The sequence below is a fragment of the Salmo salar genome, chromosome ssa09 (assembly GCF_905237065.1).
Source record: "Salmo salar chromosome ssa09, Ssal_v3.1, whole genome shotgun sequence".
NCBI classification, from domain to species: Eukaryota; Metazoa; Chordata; class Actinopteri; order Salmoniformes; family Salmonidae; genus Salmo; species Salmo salar.
Window position 1 is genome coordinate 139,846,452 of NC_059450.1, and position 14,863 is coordinate 139,861,314.

At 45.3% G+C, this 14,863-nt stretch overlaps 1 protein-coding gene across 3 annotated transcripts in view; it reads right to left on the reverse strand.

The window, feature by feature from the left end:
* The window catches only part of LOC106613118 (protein FAM131A), a 34,592-nt gene extending 20,240 nt beyond the window's left edge, over positions 1-14,352 (reverse strand). The window contains exon 1 of one of the 3 annotated variants that reach the window (XM_014215072.2): positions 13,781-14,352. Coding sequence is in view for 1 of the 3 variants with exons in the window: in XM_014215070.2 (XP_014070545.1) it covers positions 13,218-13,253 (36 nt within the window). In the remaining 2 variants the exon portion in view is untranslated. Of the gene's footprint in view, positions 1-13,217; positions 13,540-13,682 lie in introns of those variants that run through there. The other 2 variants (XM_014215073.2, XM_014215070.2) reach the window with 2 other exon arrangements.
* Positions 14,353-14,863: the final 511 nt, after the last annotated feature.

Genomic DNA, 14,863 nt, shown 5'->3' on the forward strand with positions numbered 1-14,863 from the left:
ATATTAGCCTGCTGGCCTTACTGGGTGGATAGGAACATTAGCCTGCTGGCCTTACTGGGTGGATAGGAACATTAGCCTGCTGGCCTTACTGGGTGGATAGGAACATTAGCCTGCTGGCCTTACTGGGTGGATAGGAACATTAGCCTGCTGGCCTTACTGGGTGGATAGGAACATTAGCCTGCTGGCCTTACTGGGTGGATAGGAACATTAGCCTGCTGGCCTTACTGGGTGGATAGGAACATTAGCCTGCTGGCCTTACTGGGTGGATAGGAACATTAGCCTGCTGGCCTTACTGAGTGGATAGGAACATTAGCCTGCTGGCCTTACTGGGTGGATAGGAACATTAGCCTGCTGGCCTTACTGGGTGGATAGGAACATTAGCCTGCTGGCCTTACTGGGTGGATAGGAACATTAGCCTGCTGGCCTTACTGGGTGGATAGGAACATTAGCCTGCTGGCCTTACTGGGTGGATAGGAACATTAGCCTGCTGGCCTTACTGGGTGGATAGGAACATTAGCCTGCTGATCTTACTGGGTGGATAGGAACATTAGCCTGCTGGCCTTACTGGGTGGATAGGAACATTAGCCTGCTGGCCTTACTGGGTGGATAGGAACATTAGCCTGCTGGCCTTACTGGGTGGATAGGAACATTAGCCTGCTGGTCTTACTGGGTGGATAGGAACATTAGCCTGCTGGCCTTACTGGGTGGATAGGAACATTAGCCTGCTGGCTTTACTGGGTGGATAGGAACATTAGCCTGCTGGCCTTACTGGGTGGATAGGAACATTAGCCTGCTGATCTTACTGGGTGGATAGGAACATTAGCCTGCTGGCCTTACTGGGTGGATAGGAACATTAGCCTGCTGGCCTTACTGGGTGGATAAGAACATTAGCCTACTGGCCTTACTGGGTGGATAGGAACATTAGCCTGCTGGCCTTACTGGGTGGATAGGAACATTAGCCTGCTGGCCTTACTGGGTGGATAGGAACATTAGCCTGCTGGCCTTACTGGGTGGATAGGAACATTAGCCTGCTGGCCTTACTGGGTGGATAGGAACATTAGCCTACTGGCCTTACTGGGTGGATAGGAACATTAGCCTGCTGATCTTACTGGGTGGATAGGAACATTAGCCTGCTGGCCTTACTGGGTGGATAGGAACATTAGCCTGCTGGCCTTACTGGGTGGATAGGAACATTAGCCTACTGGCCTTACTGGGTGGATAGGAACATTAGCCTGCTGGTCTTACTGGGTGGATAGGAACATTAGCCTGCTGGCTTTACTGGGTGGATAGGAACATTAGCCTGCTGGCTTTACTGGGTGGATAGGAACATTAGCCTGCTGGCCTTACTGGGTGGATAGGAACATTAGCCTGCTGGCCTTACTGGGTGGATAGGAACATTAGCCCGAGCTATTTAAGAGGTTTATCACACCTGGCACAAATGATTGTCTAGTTCTGTTTTTCCTGCTGAGGGGTGCCCTGTACCTGCGCCCAGAGAGGGAGTAGTTCAAATTCCGGGTGCAGTGGGTGGCTTGGGTCTAAAATGATTTTGTGAGCCTTGCGGAGGGCCCTGACCTTAAAGATCTCATCCAGGCCTGTCTGTTTGACTCCAAGTACCTTGCTTGCTGTGGTGATAATCATTCTTCCCAGCATACTTCTCTGGCTGACAGTGGAATTGCCAAACCAACAAACAATACAAAAAGTTTAAATACTCTCAATGAAAGAATTGTAAAACAGAGTCAGTATAGTGCAATTAACATTAAAAGATCCCAGCTTTTTGAGAAAGTACAGTCTCTGTTGGCTGTTTCTGTAGATCAGGTCTGTACATTTACTCCACTGAAGCTTATTGCCCAAGAGGACACCCAGATATTTGTATTCCTCTACAATCTCTATGTTCTGACCTCTAATAGATGTTGCAGCAGTAGGTGTTGTACGCTTCCTGAAGTCTATGCACATCTCTTTGGTCTTATTGGTATTGAGGACCAAGTGTGATTGGTCACACCACTCTACAAAGTCCTTTAGGACCGGGCCATGGTGTTCCTCTTCATCATGCAACAGGCTGATCAAGGCAGTGTCATCAGAGAACTTAACAAGGTGTCTGTCAGGATGGGAACTAGTACAACTATTAGTGTAGAAGATGTACAGGAGTGGGGACAAAACACATCCCTGAGGAGAGCCTGTGTTGGTGTTGCGTATGTCCAACACGTGGGGACCTATTTTGACACGCTGTGACAGCCACAAAACCCTTACATGGGATTTGGCACCCTCTAGATGTCTGTAGACCATGTTGAGGAGAGTACACCCTCTAGATGTCTGTAGACCATGTTGAGGAGAGTACACCCTCTAGATGTCTGTAGACCATGTTGAGGAGAGTACACCCTCTAGATGTCTGTAGACCATGTTGAGGAGAGTACACCCTCTAGATGTCTGTAGACCATGTTGAGGAGAGTACACCCTCTAGATGTCTGTAGACCATGTTGAGGAGAGTACACCCTCTAGATGTCTGTAGACCATGTTGAGGAGAGTACACCCTCTAGATGTCTGTAGACCATGTTGAGGAGAGTACACCCTCTAGATGTCTGTAGACCATGTTGAGGAGAGTACACCCTCTAGATGTCTGTAGACCATGTTGAGGAGAGTACATCCTCTAGATGTCTGTAGACCATGTTGAGGAGAGTACACCCTCTAGATGTCTGTAGACCATGTTGAGGAGAGTACACCCTCTAGATGTCTGTAGACCATGTTGAGGAGAGTACACCCTCTAGATGTCTGTAGACCATGTTGAGGAGAGTACACCCTCTAGATGTCTATAGACCATGTTGAGGAGAGTACACCCTCTAGATGTCTGTAGACCATGTTGAGGAGAGTACACCCTCTAGATGTCTAGACCATGTTGAGGAGAGTACACCCTCTAGATGTCTAGACCATGTTGAGGAGAGTACACCCTCTAGATGTCTATAGACCATGTTGAGGAGAGTACACCCTCTAGATGTCTGTAGACCATGTTGAGGAGAGTACACCCTCTAGATGTCTATAGACCATGTTGAGGAGAGTACACCCTCTAGATGTCTATAGACCATGTTGAGGAGAGTACACCCTCTAGATGTCTATAGACCATGTTGAGGAGAGTACACCCTCTAGATGTCTATAGACCATGTTGAGGAGAGTACACCCTCTAGATGTCTGTAGACCATGATGAGGAGAGTACATCCTCTAGATGTCTATAGACCATGTTGAGGAGAGTACACCCTCTAGATGTCTGTAGACCATGTTGAGGAGAGTACACCCTCTAGATGTCTATAGACCATGTTGAGGAGAGTACATCCTCTAGATGTCTGTAGACCATGTTGAGGAGAGTACACCCTCTAGATGTCTGTAGACCATGTTGAGGAGAGTACACCCTCTAGATGTCTATAGACCATGTTGAGGAGAGTACACCCTCTAGATGTCTATAGACCATGTTGAGGAGAGTACACCCTCTAGATGTCTGTAGACCATGTTGAGGAGAGTACACCCTCTAGATGTCTATAGACCATGTTGAGGAGAGTACACCCTCTAGATGTCTATAGACCATGTTGAGGAGAGTACACCCTCTAGATGTCTATAGACCATGTTGAGGAGAGTACACCCTCTAGATGTCTATAGACCATGTTGAGGAGAGTACACACTCTAGATGTCTATAGACCATGTTAAGGAGAGTACACCCTCTAGATGTCTGTAGACCATGATGAGGAGAGTACACCCTCTAGATGTCTAGACCATGTTGAGGAGAGTACACCCTCTAGATGTCTGTAGACCATGTTGAGGAGAGTACACCCTCTAGATGTCTGTAGACCATGTTGAGGAGAGTACACCCTCTAGATGTCTATAGACCATGTTAAGAAGAGTACACCCTCTAGATGTCTGTAGACCATGTTGAGGAGAGTACACCCTCTAGATGTCTGTAGACCATGTTGAGGAGAGTACACCCTCTAGATGTCTGTAGACCATGTTGAGGAGAGTACACCCTCTAGATGTCTGTAGACCATGTTGAGGAGAGTACACCCTCTAGATGTCTGTAGACCATGTTGAGGAGAGTACACCCTCTAGATGTCTAGACCATGTTGAGGAGAGTACACCCTCTAGATGTCTATAGACCATGATGAGGAGAGTACACCCTCTAGATGTCTGTAGACCATGTTGAGGAGAGTACACCCTCTAGATGTCTGTAGACCATGTTGAGGAGAGTACACCCTCTAGATGTCTATAGACCATGTTGAGGAGAGTACACCCTCTAGATGTCTGTAGACCATGTTGAGGAGAGTACACCCTCTAGATGTCTGTAGACCATGTTGAGGAGAGTACACCCTCTAGATGTCTGTAGACCATGTTGAGGAGAGTACACCCTCTAGATGTCTGTAGACCATGTTGAGGAGAGTACACCCTCTAGATGTCTATAGACCATGTTGAGGAGTGTACACCCTCTAGATGTCTGTAGACCATGTTGAGGAGAGTAAGAATGGCATCATCAACTCCTCTGCTGGGCTGATAGGCAAACTGAAATGGTTCGAGGAGATTCTGGGTGACGCTGAGAATATGACTTTTCATAATTTTCTCAAGGAATTTCATTACAAAGGATGTCAAGGCAACAGGGCAGTAGTCATTCAGCACAGAGGGATTAGATGCTTTAGCAATTTGTATAATAACTATGAAATATACATATTATGCTACTCCTGTGGTATGGTCTGCAGTGGCACATATTCAGGGATGCCAATTCCCCACGAAAAAATACCAAGATAAAAAGGTAAAAATATAAAATAATGTATCTTTTGTCTCCATGTGTTTTCATAATTTTCCTTCAATTCGCAAGACGCTGAATGTATTTCAGCAGAGAAATCCTCTGGGTGAGCGAAACAGCACCCCTCTGTCTCCATGACTAGGCCATCTACAGTATCTGATGCTGTCTGGCCATAAAGATTATGACATTGTTGCCGACTGTAGCATTGAATGCAAGGGAAGCCAGCGAACATTTGGCCTCCCTTGATGAAAAAAAAGAATAAAATAATAGCCAATCAGGGTGGAGCTAAACTGAGTGAACTCAACTGTGAATGGTCCTGGCGCACCAAAAAAAATGTAAAGGGAAGCCAGTATGGATTTGGTGTCACTCCTATCACAACACATCAAGAGAAATATGTCATTAACAGAAACATCTTCAATTGTTGCATCTCATTGTGTTCTCCACCGGTGGCTGGCTGGCTATAAAAAATGGTCCCTTTCCTATATTAGCCATGGATGGACTTGTGATTTTACTTAATTATCTGTACTGGCTAATGATTATAAAAGCGATTAGGATCAAACCATAAATTCATACATTGTGCTCCTGGCCTGAGAGGATGAAAGTGCAATGTGTAGCTAGATGTAGAAGACTAATGTTAACTAGCTAAAGTTGCCCATGAAAGGAAGTTAGGCTAGGGAGCAAGCGTTTTAGGCAGGTAGCCTGGGACAACAACAAATAAAAGTGTACTGTATGACAGAGTCATTGACCATTTCGTCAACATGAAAGAGAGGAGGATGGCAGGATGACACAAATCAGAACCATGGACAGCCACATCATATTTAGCTTACATTGATTGGACTAAATACTTTTTGGTATCTTTTAGTTGTCACTGTATTAGACTAAGCAGAGGTGATTTGATGATGTTGAAGTTGAAATGGTGCTGGAATAGTGGAGGCAGCTCCTGTTTTCTTTGCGACTTGCGGTAACTCTCTGTGGTTCTAAATCAATAGTTGTTTGGTAGTCCGAAAATGTCGGAAACATTAACTTGCTTTACCATGCTGTAGATCATGTAACCATTACATACAATATGCTTTGTGGACTTCACCGGACAGAGGTTGCTCTCCGGTTTTGTAATGAAACAAATGTGTGGTTGAATTTATTCTGCTACTGTGTCTTCTTGTCTCAGCCTTAGGCTTATATATCACGGTCTCAGGGCATATAAACTTAAAGGTTATAGAAAAAACAATGCTATTATCACAACACATAGATTGCAATATGGCTTTTTTACTGGCTTGGCTTCCCAAGTGATTTTACCCACGCACCGCTACTCTGCTCATCCTGTAAAGTCACACCACAGACATTGCATCTGGTGTTGACACGCGCTTTTGTTCGCCATCGCTTATTATAGCCTAGCTTGGTCCACGTGTTTATGTCGACAGCTAGCTGATCCCACCGCAAGCTTGTGCATTGCTAATTCATGACGGTAGAATCATTAGCAACAGAAGCAAAACGCAATGACACCGTTTTTGGAGCGCTCTAAATAGTGACAATTTTAGAAACAGCCCTGAGGAAGGGGCCCCGCGAGCTCAGATGTTCACGCGCTGGCGATTATATCAACTACTGAGAGGCGTGATAATCCTCTAGCGCCACAAAAGAGAGAGAACGAGAGAGAGAGGAGCTCCCAGATCACTGAAGACAATCTGAGAGATATGGCATGCCATCGAGTTTCACAAGACCCCGGGGGCCACTACAGTTTACACCACCGTCACCCACTCTACCTCTTCACCCACTCTCCCCTACTGCCCTACTGAACGCTAGCTGAGAGCTCGGAATGGTGAAGGCATCGGCGGCATTCATCCCAACACAGACGGATGAAGAGGATGGCACTCTTGTGCTTCACATGCATGGGCACACACATCCCTTCCGTAAAATAACGAACACATGCCCGGTGTCTTGCTGACAAGCATTGGGTTAATCTGGCACGGTCTATTAAACAGACAGAGCAGCAAGGTGCCTAGGTTGCCATTACTCAGTTTAAAATCCCAGACTCTCCTGTGGCAGTCGCTTTCGTTTCTGTTGAACCATTCCTTTACCATAAACTCCCTATAGTGACAACAGGCCTATGAAGCATTCTCAACACAGAAAAAGAAAGAAAAACATCAACAACCCCGGCAGTAGGCTATATATTCATTGCGTAATTGGCATCCCACGTATCTGCTTGGTGTATTGAACTAACCGGTTTCTCCCGGTCGCCTCCAAAGCTGCAGACGGAATGCCACAGGTTTCATAAGAGAACCGACAAAACATGTGGCCTTCGAACAGGAATGTATTTACAACTACTTCCCTTATTTTAAGATTCATTAAATATAGAAAATATAATATGAAAGTAAAATTGGTCAAAATAAAGTAGGATGGCCCAATTGGTTGCAAAACACCAGGTGCCAGAGTGACGTGCATATAGCGTAAGGGAGACACAACAATGCCCTACCACAGGCTTTTCAGCACTGGGCAGCTCTGCTCCAGTTCCTTTGAATTGAATACGCTGAATATGAGGCATTTCCGCAAGTAGGCTATGCTGTAACATGATATCGCACACTTGCTACACGCACAAAGACACCCACATACACACACGCAAAGATTGCATGCAAGAAGGCTTCCTTAGCTACAAAATCATTGACATCAGTGAAATGTCATACCAGTGTTCCTTCATCCGTGACAACGCCCCTTGTTTTCTCGCAGAAGAGCAGCTTTTCCATGGAAAATAGGATGCACATCGATTCCTTCTTATCTAACATGCCACACCAATGCGTGTGTGGTGTCCTCGCCTCCTCGCGACCCTATGCATGTGCTTCGAAAACGGTTATCCGTTGCTCAACTTTCCACCAAAGGAGAATTGCTATCGCAACCGATCACCAAGAAACAATTTAACTCAGGATACGTGATTCGTAGATTACGTCACATGCACCACGGATAGCCACAATACCGTTTATTTTCTGCTGCAACCCCTTGTATTTTACTCATTGTCTCAATCTAGCTATACGTTCATATGTTCCTCTTGAAGCCCAAAGCCTCAAATGCTTTCTACAGGTTTCAGATGCGACACTGTCTGGTCTACAAACAGATGCGTCGTCTATATAGCTTGTTGAACGTAGAGAGAGGACGAGCCGACACGCGTGCACTCGCGGAGCATCCGTCTGGCAATGGGCATGCATGCACCGATCTGCGACAGTGCCTGAAGGGTCACCAAGCGGAAAACACGCACAATGGCCCTTGCCGTTCTATTCCAGCTCCGAGATTTTCAATAGAGCCTTGAAAATAGGAGAGAGACGTGAGGGGAATGTTTTGGCGGTGCTAATCATCTCGTCGTTCCTGCAGCCACGCGCTGGCTCATTGCGATGGATTCATCATTAGCTTTGAGTGAATCATTCCAGCAACCTGCTAACTTCTATTTACTTCTCCATAGCCTGCAGAAGACTGTCAATAGCGAGAGATAATATAGACAAAATGAAATAGGCATATCAAATCTGTGAGCCGGTTCATTGCAGAATTGTTTTCACCTCTGGATAGACCTATACCTGAAATGGTTTAGATATACCTGAAATGGTTTAGATATACCTGAAATGGTTTAGATATAGCCTAATCATTAGAAAATTGTGCCATTCAGTAAATCATATTTATAAATTGTGACAGAGAGCTACTCCGAAAGGAACAATCAAGTCAACCCAATGTCAACGTGGCACTGCGACCAACCTCCGGGTACAAAGCCAGGCAGTCAGTCAGAAGTGCTGAAGCCTACACAGTAAATGAGACTGCAGCGGTGGCCACCGAGCCGCTGCTGACCCAACCGTCCAAATCTCCTTAGTAGAGCTGTTTAATTGCATTTAGGCCAAGGCAAAAAGGCATTATTTTCAGTGTCATTGAGATTCCCATTTGAAAGCTGCATTAAAAATTAATTGCTAATTACTTTGAATGACTTCATATAATAATTAGAAAACTAACTGGTGAACATTTAATCAAAACCAAAATGAAGAAACGCAAAGCGGAATCACTCGTTAACGACTTGGACGGCTTAGTTAATTAGGTAATTATTAAACCAGAAAGGGTTGAGAAAATCATTTTCTGCTTCACATCGCGAATTACTACTGACTTCGAAGATAACTCAATCAGCTGGGATTATTTGGGTGCCCTTTCGGTCTATTATCGGCGATCCCATTGTATTAGACAAAATATACAAATAAACGACCAACACTAGAGTTTATCTAATTGTAGTTCTATTCCAAATAGGCTACTGCGGTTAAGACATATAAGCATATTGGTGATACAAATGTTCCGTTCAGAACTGCTGCTTTGGGCAAATGGAATATGACGTAAACGCACCCATTATAACAGAGATGAAAAATGATGTTCCACCTCATGCAGCGCATTATCGAGTAAACAGTATAGGCCTAATCAATAAGCATTCCTCCAGTGAAAACATCTCCTGTGATAGAGGGTCGCGTATGAATACACAGTGTATGATAGCTGTAGCTGGGCGGCAGGGCCAGGGGACGCGGAGGTTTCAAGTAACTGCGGACGGAGACAAAAAAAGGGTCAAACTGAGAATCAGCACCTCGTAGTGGTCCAGTGTCTCTAGGGGCGCGTGGCGAATGTGTCTGCGAGCCAAGCAGGTCCGCGTGTTCCCCAAGAGCGCCAGGTCAGACACAGAGTTTGCTTCGCTCCAGTCCACGCGCAACATAGGACCGTCGACCGCCACTGTCGAAAGGAGAGAACGTAGGTAAACGGCAAATCACCATGCCAACCCTGCCTCGAGAGAGACTGCGGGGGCTAACCCACTGCGGGGGCTAACCCAGCGGTAGCGTTTAGAATGCTCTGTGGGCCCTACGTGGTATCTCAATGTAGTGTCCCTTAGAATTGGCCAACTATTAATCCCCGTTAAAAACCTATTTAAAATAGCAATGAAAACGACAGGGTCCACTTGAAGTGAGATACCACGGGAGGCGATGGGAGGGGACTGTCCTCGTGCACATCCACTTTGCAGTCATGCCACATCATGCCACATCATGCAGGCAACACAGACTAAGCTATAAGGAGGTCATTGTAGGTTAGAGGGGGCCAGTGCCCATCCCTGCTAAGCAAATAAAGCCGATATAATTGCCATCTCTTTATGACAAAATACACATTTTATTTTCTACCCAAACACCCCTCTACCTGGCTGCATGCATTTCAACCGCCCTCCAGTATGAGTGAGTGCCAAGGCACTAACCAATAGGCCCAAATGGAAGAAAGAAAAAGACTATGGGTACGTTGGGTACAGCCTTCCCTGTAGCTCAGTTGGTAGAGCATGGTGTTTGCAACGCCAGGGTTGTGGGTTCGATTCCCACGGGGGGCCAGCAAAAAAAATTGTATGAAATGTATGCATTCACTACTGTAAGTCGCTCTGGATAAGAGCGTCTGCTAAATGACTAAAATGTAAATGTAAATGTTGTGCTCTAGCGAGCTCAAACGCCACCATCCCTTCAACCAGCTCCCTCGCGCTGGAATTGGCACCGCGAAAAACCTAATTGAATAACAATTCAGAGATTAAAGACCGAATATATTTCTTTAAAAATAATAATTTCGAAAAATAGTATTTACTTCAATTATCCTTAGAAATATACAGTGCGCATGCTTTTGTTTTTTTTGCACGTGGGAAAACTTTAAAAAACAAAATAGACCGAATTGGCCTTGTTATTTCTTAGACGCTTACGTCATCACTTGGCATAATGGCGGTACTCCTTAGGTAATAGTTTGCGGCAGTCGTTCAATACAAAAATGATAAATATTGTATTTAATTCTATTTGCTAAACGTATCTCTGAAGGATGAACCAAGACTGCAAAACATACGCATGGAAATGCCCTACAGGTGTTTCAACACTTGGACAGCTCCTAGTCTCCAGTGCACTGTGTGATCGCTGTTTTCAATGGCTAGGGGCTTGTGGGGCTGAGTGCAACATGACTAGATAATCAACCATGCAAGTGCCAATAATGAATGACAAGTGCCATTTAGTATCAGTTGATTACAAAAACCTCAGTCTCTACTGGATATTTCCTTTCAGTAATCAGAGTGGGTCTATAATGTCAAAGGATAACTTCTCCTTTGCTCTCCTCTCAAGAGAACAGTTTCTAGTTACAGCATGTGAAAAGAACAACTCTTCGCTCGATTAGTCGCCGCACCCATCTCTGATATTGAGCCCAATATATCTGGCCTCATCACTCACGAGCTCAAGTTGCTCGCACCAGGAGGATTCAATATCTGCCATTTAATTGGATGTGTTGGGATCAAATGCCTCGGGGTGTTTTGTATCTTAGAATCCATGGCTTGCTCGCTAATTAAAGTATTGTTCGGAGGGGTGATGGATGCACGCGCTGTTTGGTCAATTAGATTCATGGAAGGGGCTTGGAAGGCGTTGGTTTGTCATTTGACCCGGTGGCCGCTGGCTCCCTTTTGATGTGTGTTGATTTCCAACCCTCACACACACAGATTGCGGTGGGGTAGACGAGACATGTAATGCCCACTCTGTTACCCCCCTGGATCACACACAGATAGACACACACCTCACTTCCCGTTTCTATGACGACGGAATCGACTTGATGCTGAGATCGTGTTGGTGAGAATTAGCAAAGCAATAAACCCCCAAAGCCTACCAACGGCACTACTGCCGAGCTAAATGGCAATATTTAGATGTCTAATATCTGCCAAGTAAACAATGATTTTCACTTGCCTTTGGAATGACAAATGGATCAGGTATGACCTTTATCACAGTAGTCTCCCCACAACACAAACAACATGTAGGCCTAATGTAGCCTAATTATATAAGACCTTAATTAAATAAACAAATGAATCAAAGGCAATACCGCATCCCCTATGTGATCGTGGGGGGGATTTAGAACGTTGTAATCTTATAGGCATAGCCTAGGATTTTTGTCGATTGTCTTCTTACAATCCTAGGCTATGCCTATAAGATTACAACGTTCTAAATCCCCCCTAGTTTTCTCTAGGCTACATAGGATTTTGAATCAGTTTTTATTTTATTTCGTCCTATTTTTTTTACAGATTGGTCCTCATTGCATTGCTCTGTGGACCAGGGACTTTATGGAATCCTCGAGGTTGCCATGAGACACAAAATTGAAAGGCTAACGACGTCAGGTTGTGCAACAGTGTCTATGCGGCCGCGCGTATCAAAAGAGAGCGCGGATCACCAGGAAATGAAAGGCTCGCTGACATCCATCATTTGTGCATCATTTTTTTATTTGCTCTAGGCTATATCTTTTATATTTCATGTATGCTTTTTTCTCCATCTAGCCTTAGATATCAGTGTATTTTAAATCTACATGTATCTGCTTGAAGAGAAAGTGTCTATTACGCTTTTAGGTGTCTTGCTCTCTGTCGTTGTCGTGGAAACAATACATAGACCATGGGCGTGCGCGTCCTGTCTTCCGGGCTCACTGAAAGACTTTAGAGGAAATCAACATAATTATGTCAAGGCCAGCTGCGTGGTGATGTCATCTACATAGAGTTAGAATGGGAAAACAAATGGGTCTTGTCTTGTAGCCTACAACAACGACAGGACTCTGTAGATTATTACTGGGGTGACACGGACAGCCATGCACGGCACAGAACGCTACAAAGACAGAAAGCTTGAAGCAGCCCATCTAAGTCAGTAGTATGGGCAGCAATATGATTACATTGACATGTCACAGTCCTGACAAGTGCTGATAGGCGCTCTGGCGATGGTAGCACATATGCCTACAAGTCATTATCAAGTGTCTGAAGGAGCAAATCATTGATAAGCAATTAGAGGGCCTGGCTTCCAGGTTTATATGCACATCAAATAGATCATCCCTGGTTTGTTTATATTGCTAAAAATATTGTATTTCGCTTGCTGTGTGTGTGTGTGCGAATACATGGCTGTTTGCGCTGATGGATGGATGTGGGGAGCGTGTGATTTATCGCTTCTGCAAGGCCCCACAGAATTCCCAGGACCGAGCGAGGGATCGTTCGGTGGGAAACACCATTGAAGAGGAGACGGGAAGGCACGTAGAGCTTTATCGACTGGCGGACTGAGACAGACAGACCGACAGACCGACAGACAGACAGACCGACAGACCGACAGAATATTGTAAACAACCGTCGGGAGAACATGACAACTGCGTTGCCAACCGAGGAAGCTTGTCACTCGGAAACAGCAATCAGTCTGTGGGCTATGTAGCCTATGTCCCAACACTGTGATATATTTTATTCAAATTATGCGTTTCCGAACGAGGGTAGCCCCCTATTTCTTAAAAATGACTAATTACAGCTTAGTCAATTCAACGATGTTATGATGAATGACGGCTATACATCCATGTCTGTAAGAATAGCTCTTGTAATAGCCCGGATAACATCACGACAGAAAGCGTAGATAAGATAAATATGCTGTCTTACCTTGCAGCTAAACTGGGTCAATGCAGTCAAAACCATGGTGCCGGCCGGAAGAGTCTTGTCATTCAAACATAAAACCTTTAGCTCCGCATCCTTTAACAGCAGGAAAAGCACTTCACTCTCTCCTGCCTCGCGCGCCCAACAAAAAGCTATATGAGATCAGCTCTCGCGGCATCTTGATGCTAACACTCCCTCCTCATCTGCTGCATTTTCTCCAGAAGAAAGCTCCCGTCCCTCTCTATTCTCAACTGATTGAATATTGTCAACATATTTCTGGTCAATCTAGAAATCTCAAAGATGAAAGCAAGGGTTACAGTCTAGTTCAATACACAAACGACTCATTGCACCTCTTATATTTTCCGTGCACAAGACTTCACAAGCAGCCCAATTCACACAATTCGATGTATGCACAAATCAGGCTGTCTGGGACGTGCTTTTAGGATCACAACAAAATTGAAGGACTCTTACCAACTGGCGTTTTGGAACCAACACAGCCCATTTTCGCTTCTTAGACGAGTAGCCTAACCCACACCCGTTTTCCTTCTGCAAAAACGACCTGAGCGTACCTTATAGATCTGAAGTCTCTCTCTCCCGGGAGTCTTTTCTGGGTTCCGCAAGGATACCGCGTGCTGCTCAGACCCCTCGAGTGACGCCGAGGGCGGGGAAAAGTCCAGCACGTTCGTCCACGTTTTCACTTGCTTTTTGTTACTGCTTTGCTTGCTTGTAGGTTCTGCATTTTTCTACATGGCTTCTGTGTAGTCTTTGTGCAGTTTTATTATTACAATATTCATCTAGCTGTTTGTAGCCTAACCGAACCCCTCTCTCCCTACGTCACTGAGGGAAGGATCGATGCTGGTGTTTCAGCACCACCGCGGCTGGACAGCGCACGTCTGCTTGGGCTACGAGGCGGCGGCAGCAGCATTGGCTTCACGCTCCACTGGTGGGGGTTCCCCCCTCGTTGTCACACTCCAGTGAAATCGACACACCAGCAAGGGGTCGCCCCGCGTTCTTCGTGTAGCTCTAGTCTACTAGCGCCATTCGGCCTTGGCTAGCAGAAGAGTTGCAGGTTGCATTGGTATAAAAATCCCACGCGAAAACGGACTTTATACACCAGGCCGAATTTCCACCTCCCTTTTCGCTCTACTGGACGCGGAAAGAGATCTGATTGGAGGATGTCACCGTGGAAGGACCAGCGCATTTCAGAAAGGGGGAGGGGGTAGAAGTGGAGAAAGAAATAATTCGGGATTTATGTTCTTAATTCAAAGTTGCATTTCTCAGCAGATGCGATTTCAGTGAGGGCCTATGAAAGCCCACTGAGATAACTTATTATAATTTGTTCAACTGATCTAACTCACCTCCTGTGGGGACGATCTAGTTAAATATGCAAGGCCTGATTAAAACTTTACAAGCATAGCTTTACAAGCATATAATTGCCGGCCTTTCAAAATGCAACACTTAGGCATTTCATGAAATAATCCGGAATCAGGAGTACGTGTTGGTTATTCTCGTATTTGTGCCGACATTTTAGGGACAAGGTCCTCCCTCCCCCCTGTTTGGTTATTCAGCGTGTGAAAAGTTAAATACATAGCTTATACTAGGCAATGGGATATGTGACACGACGCACAAAGCATTTAAAAAAGTAGGCCTGC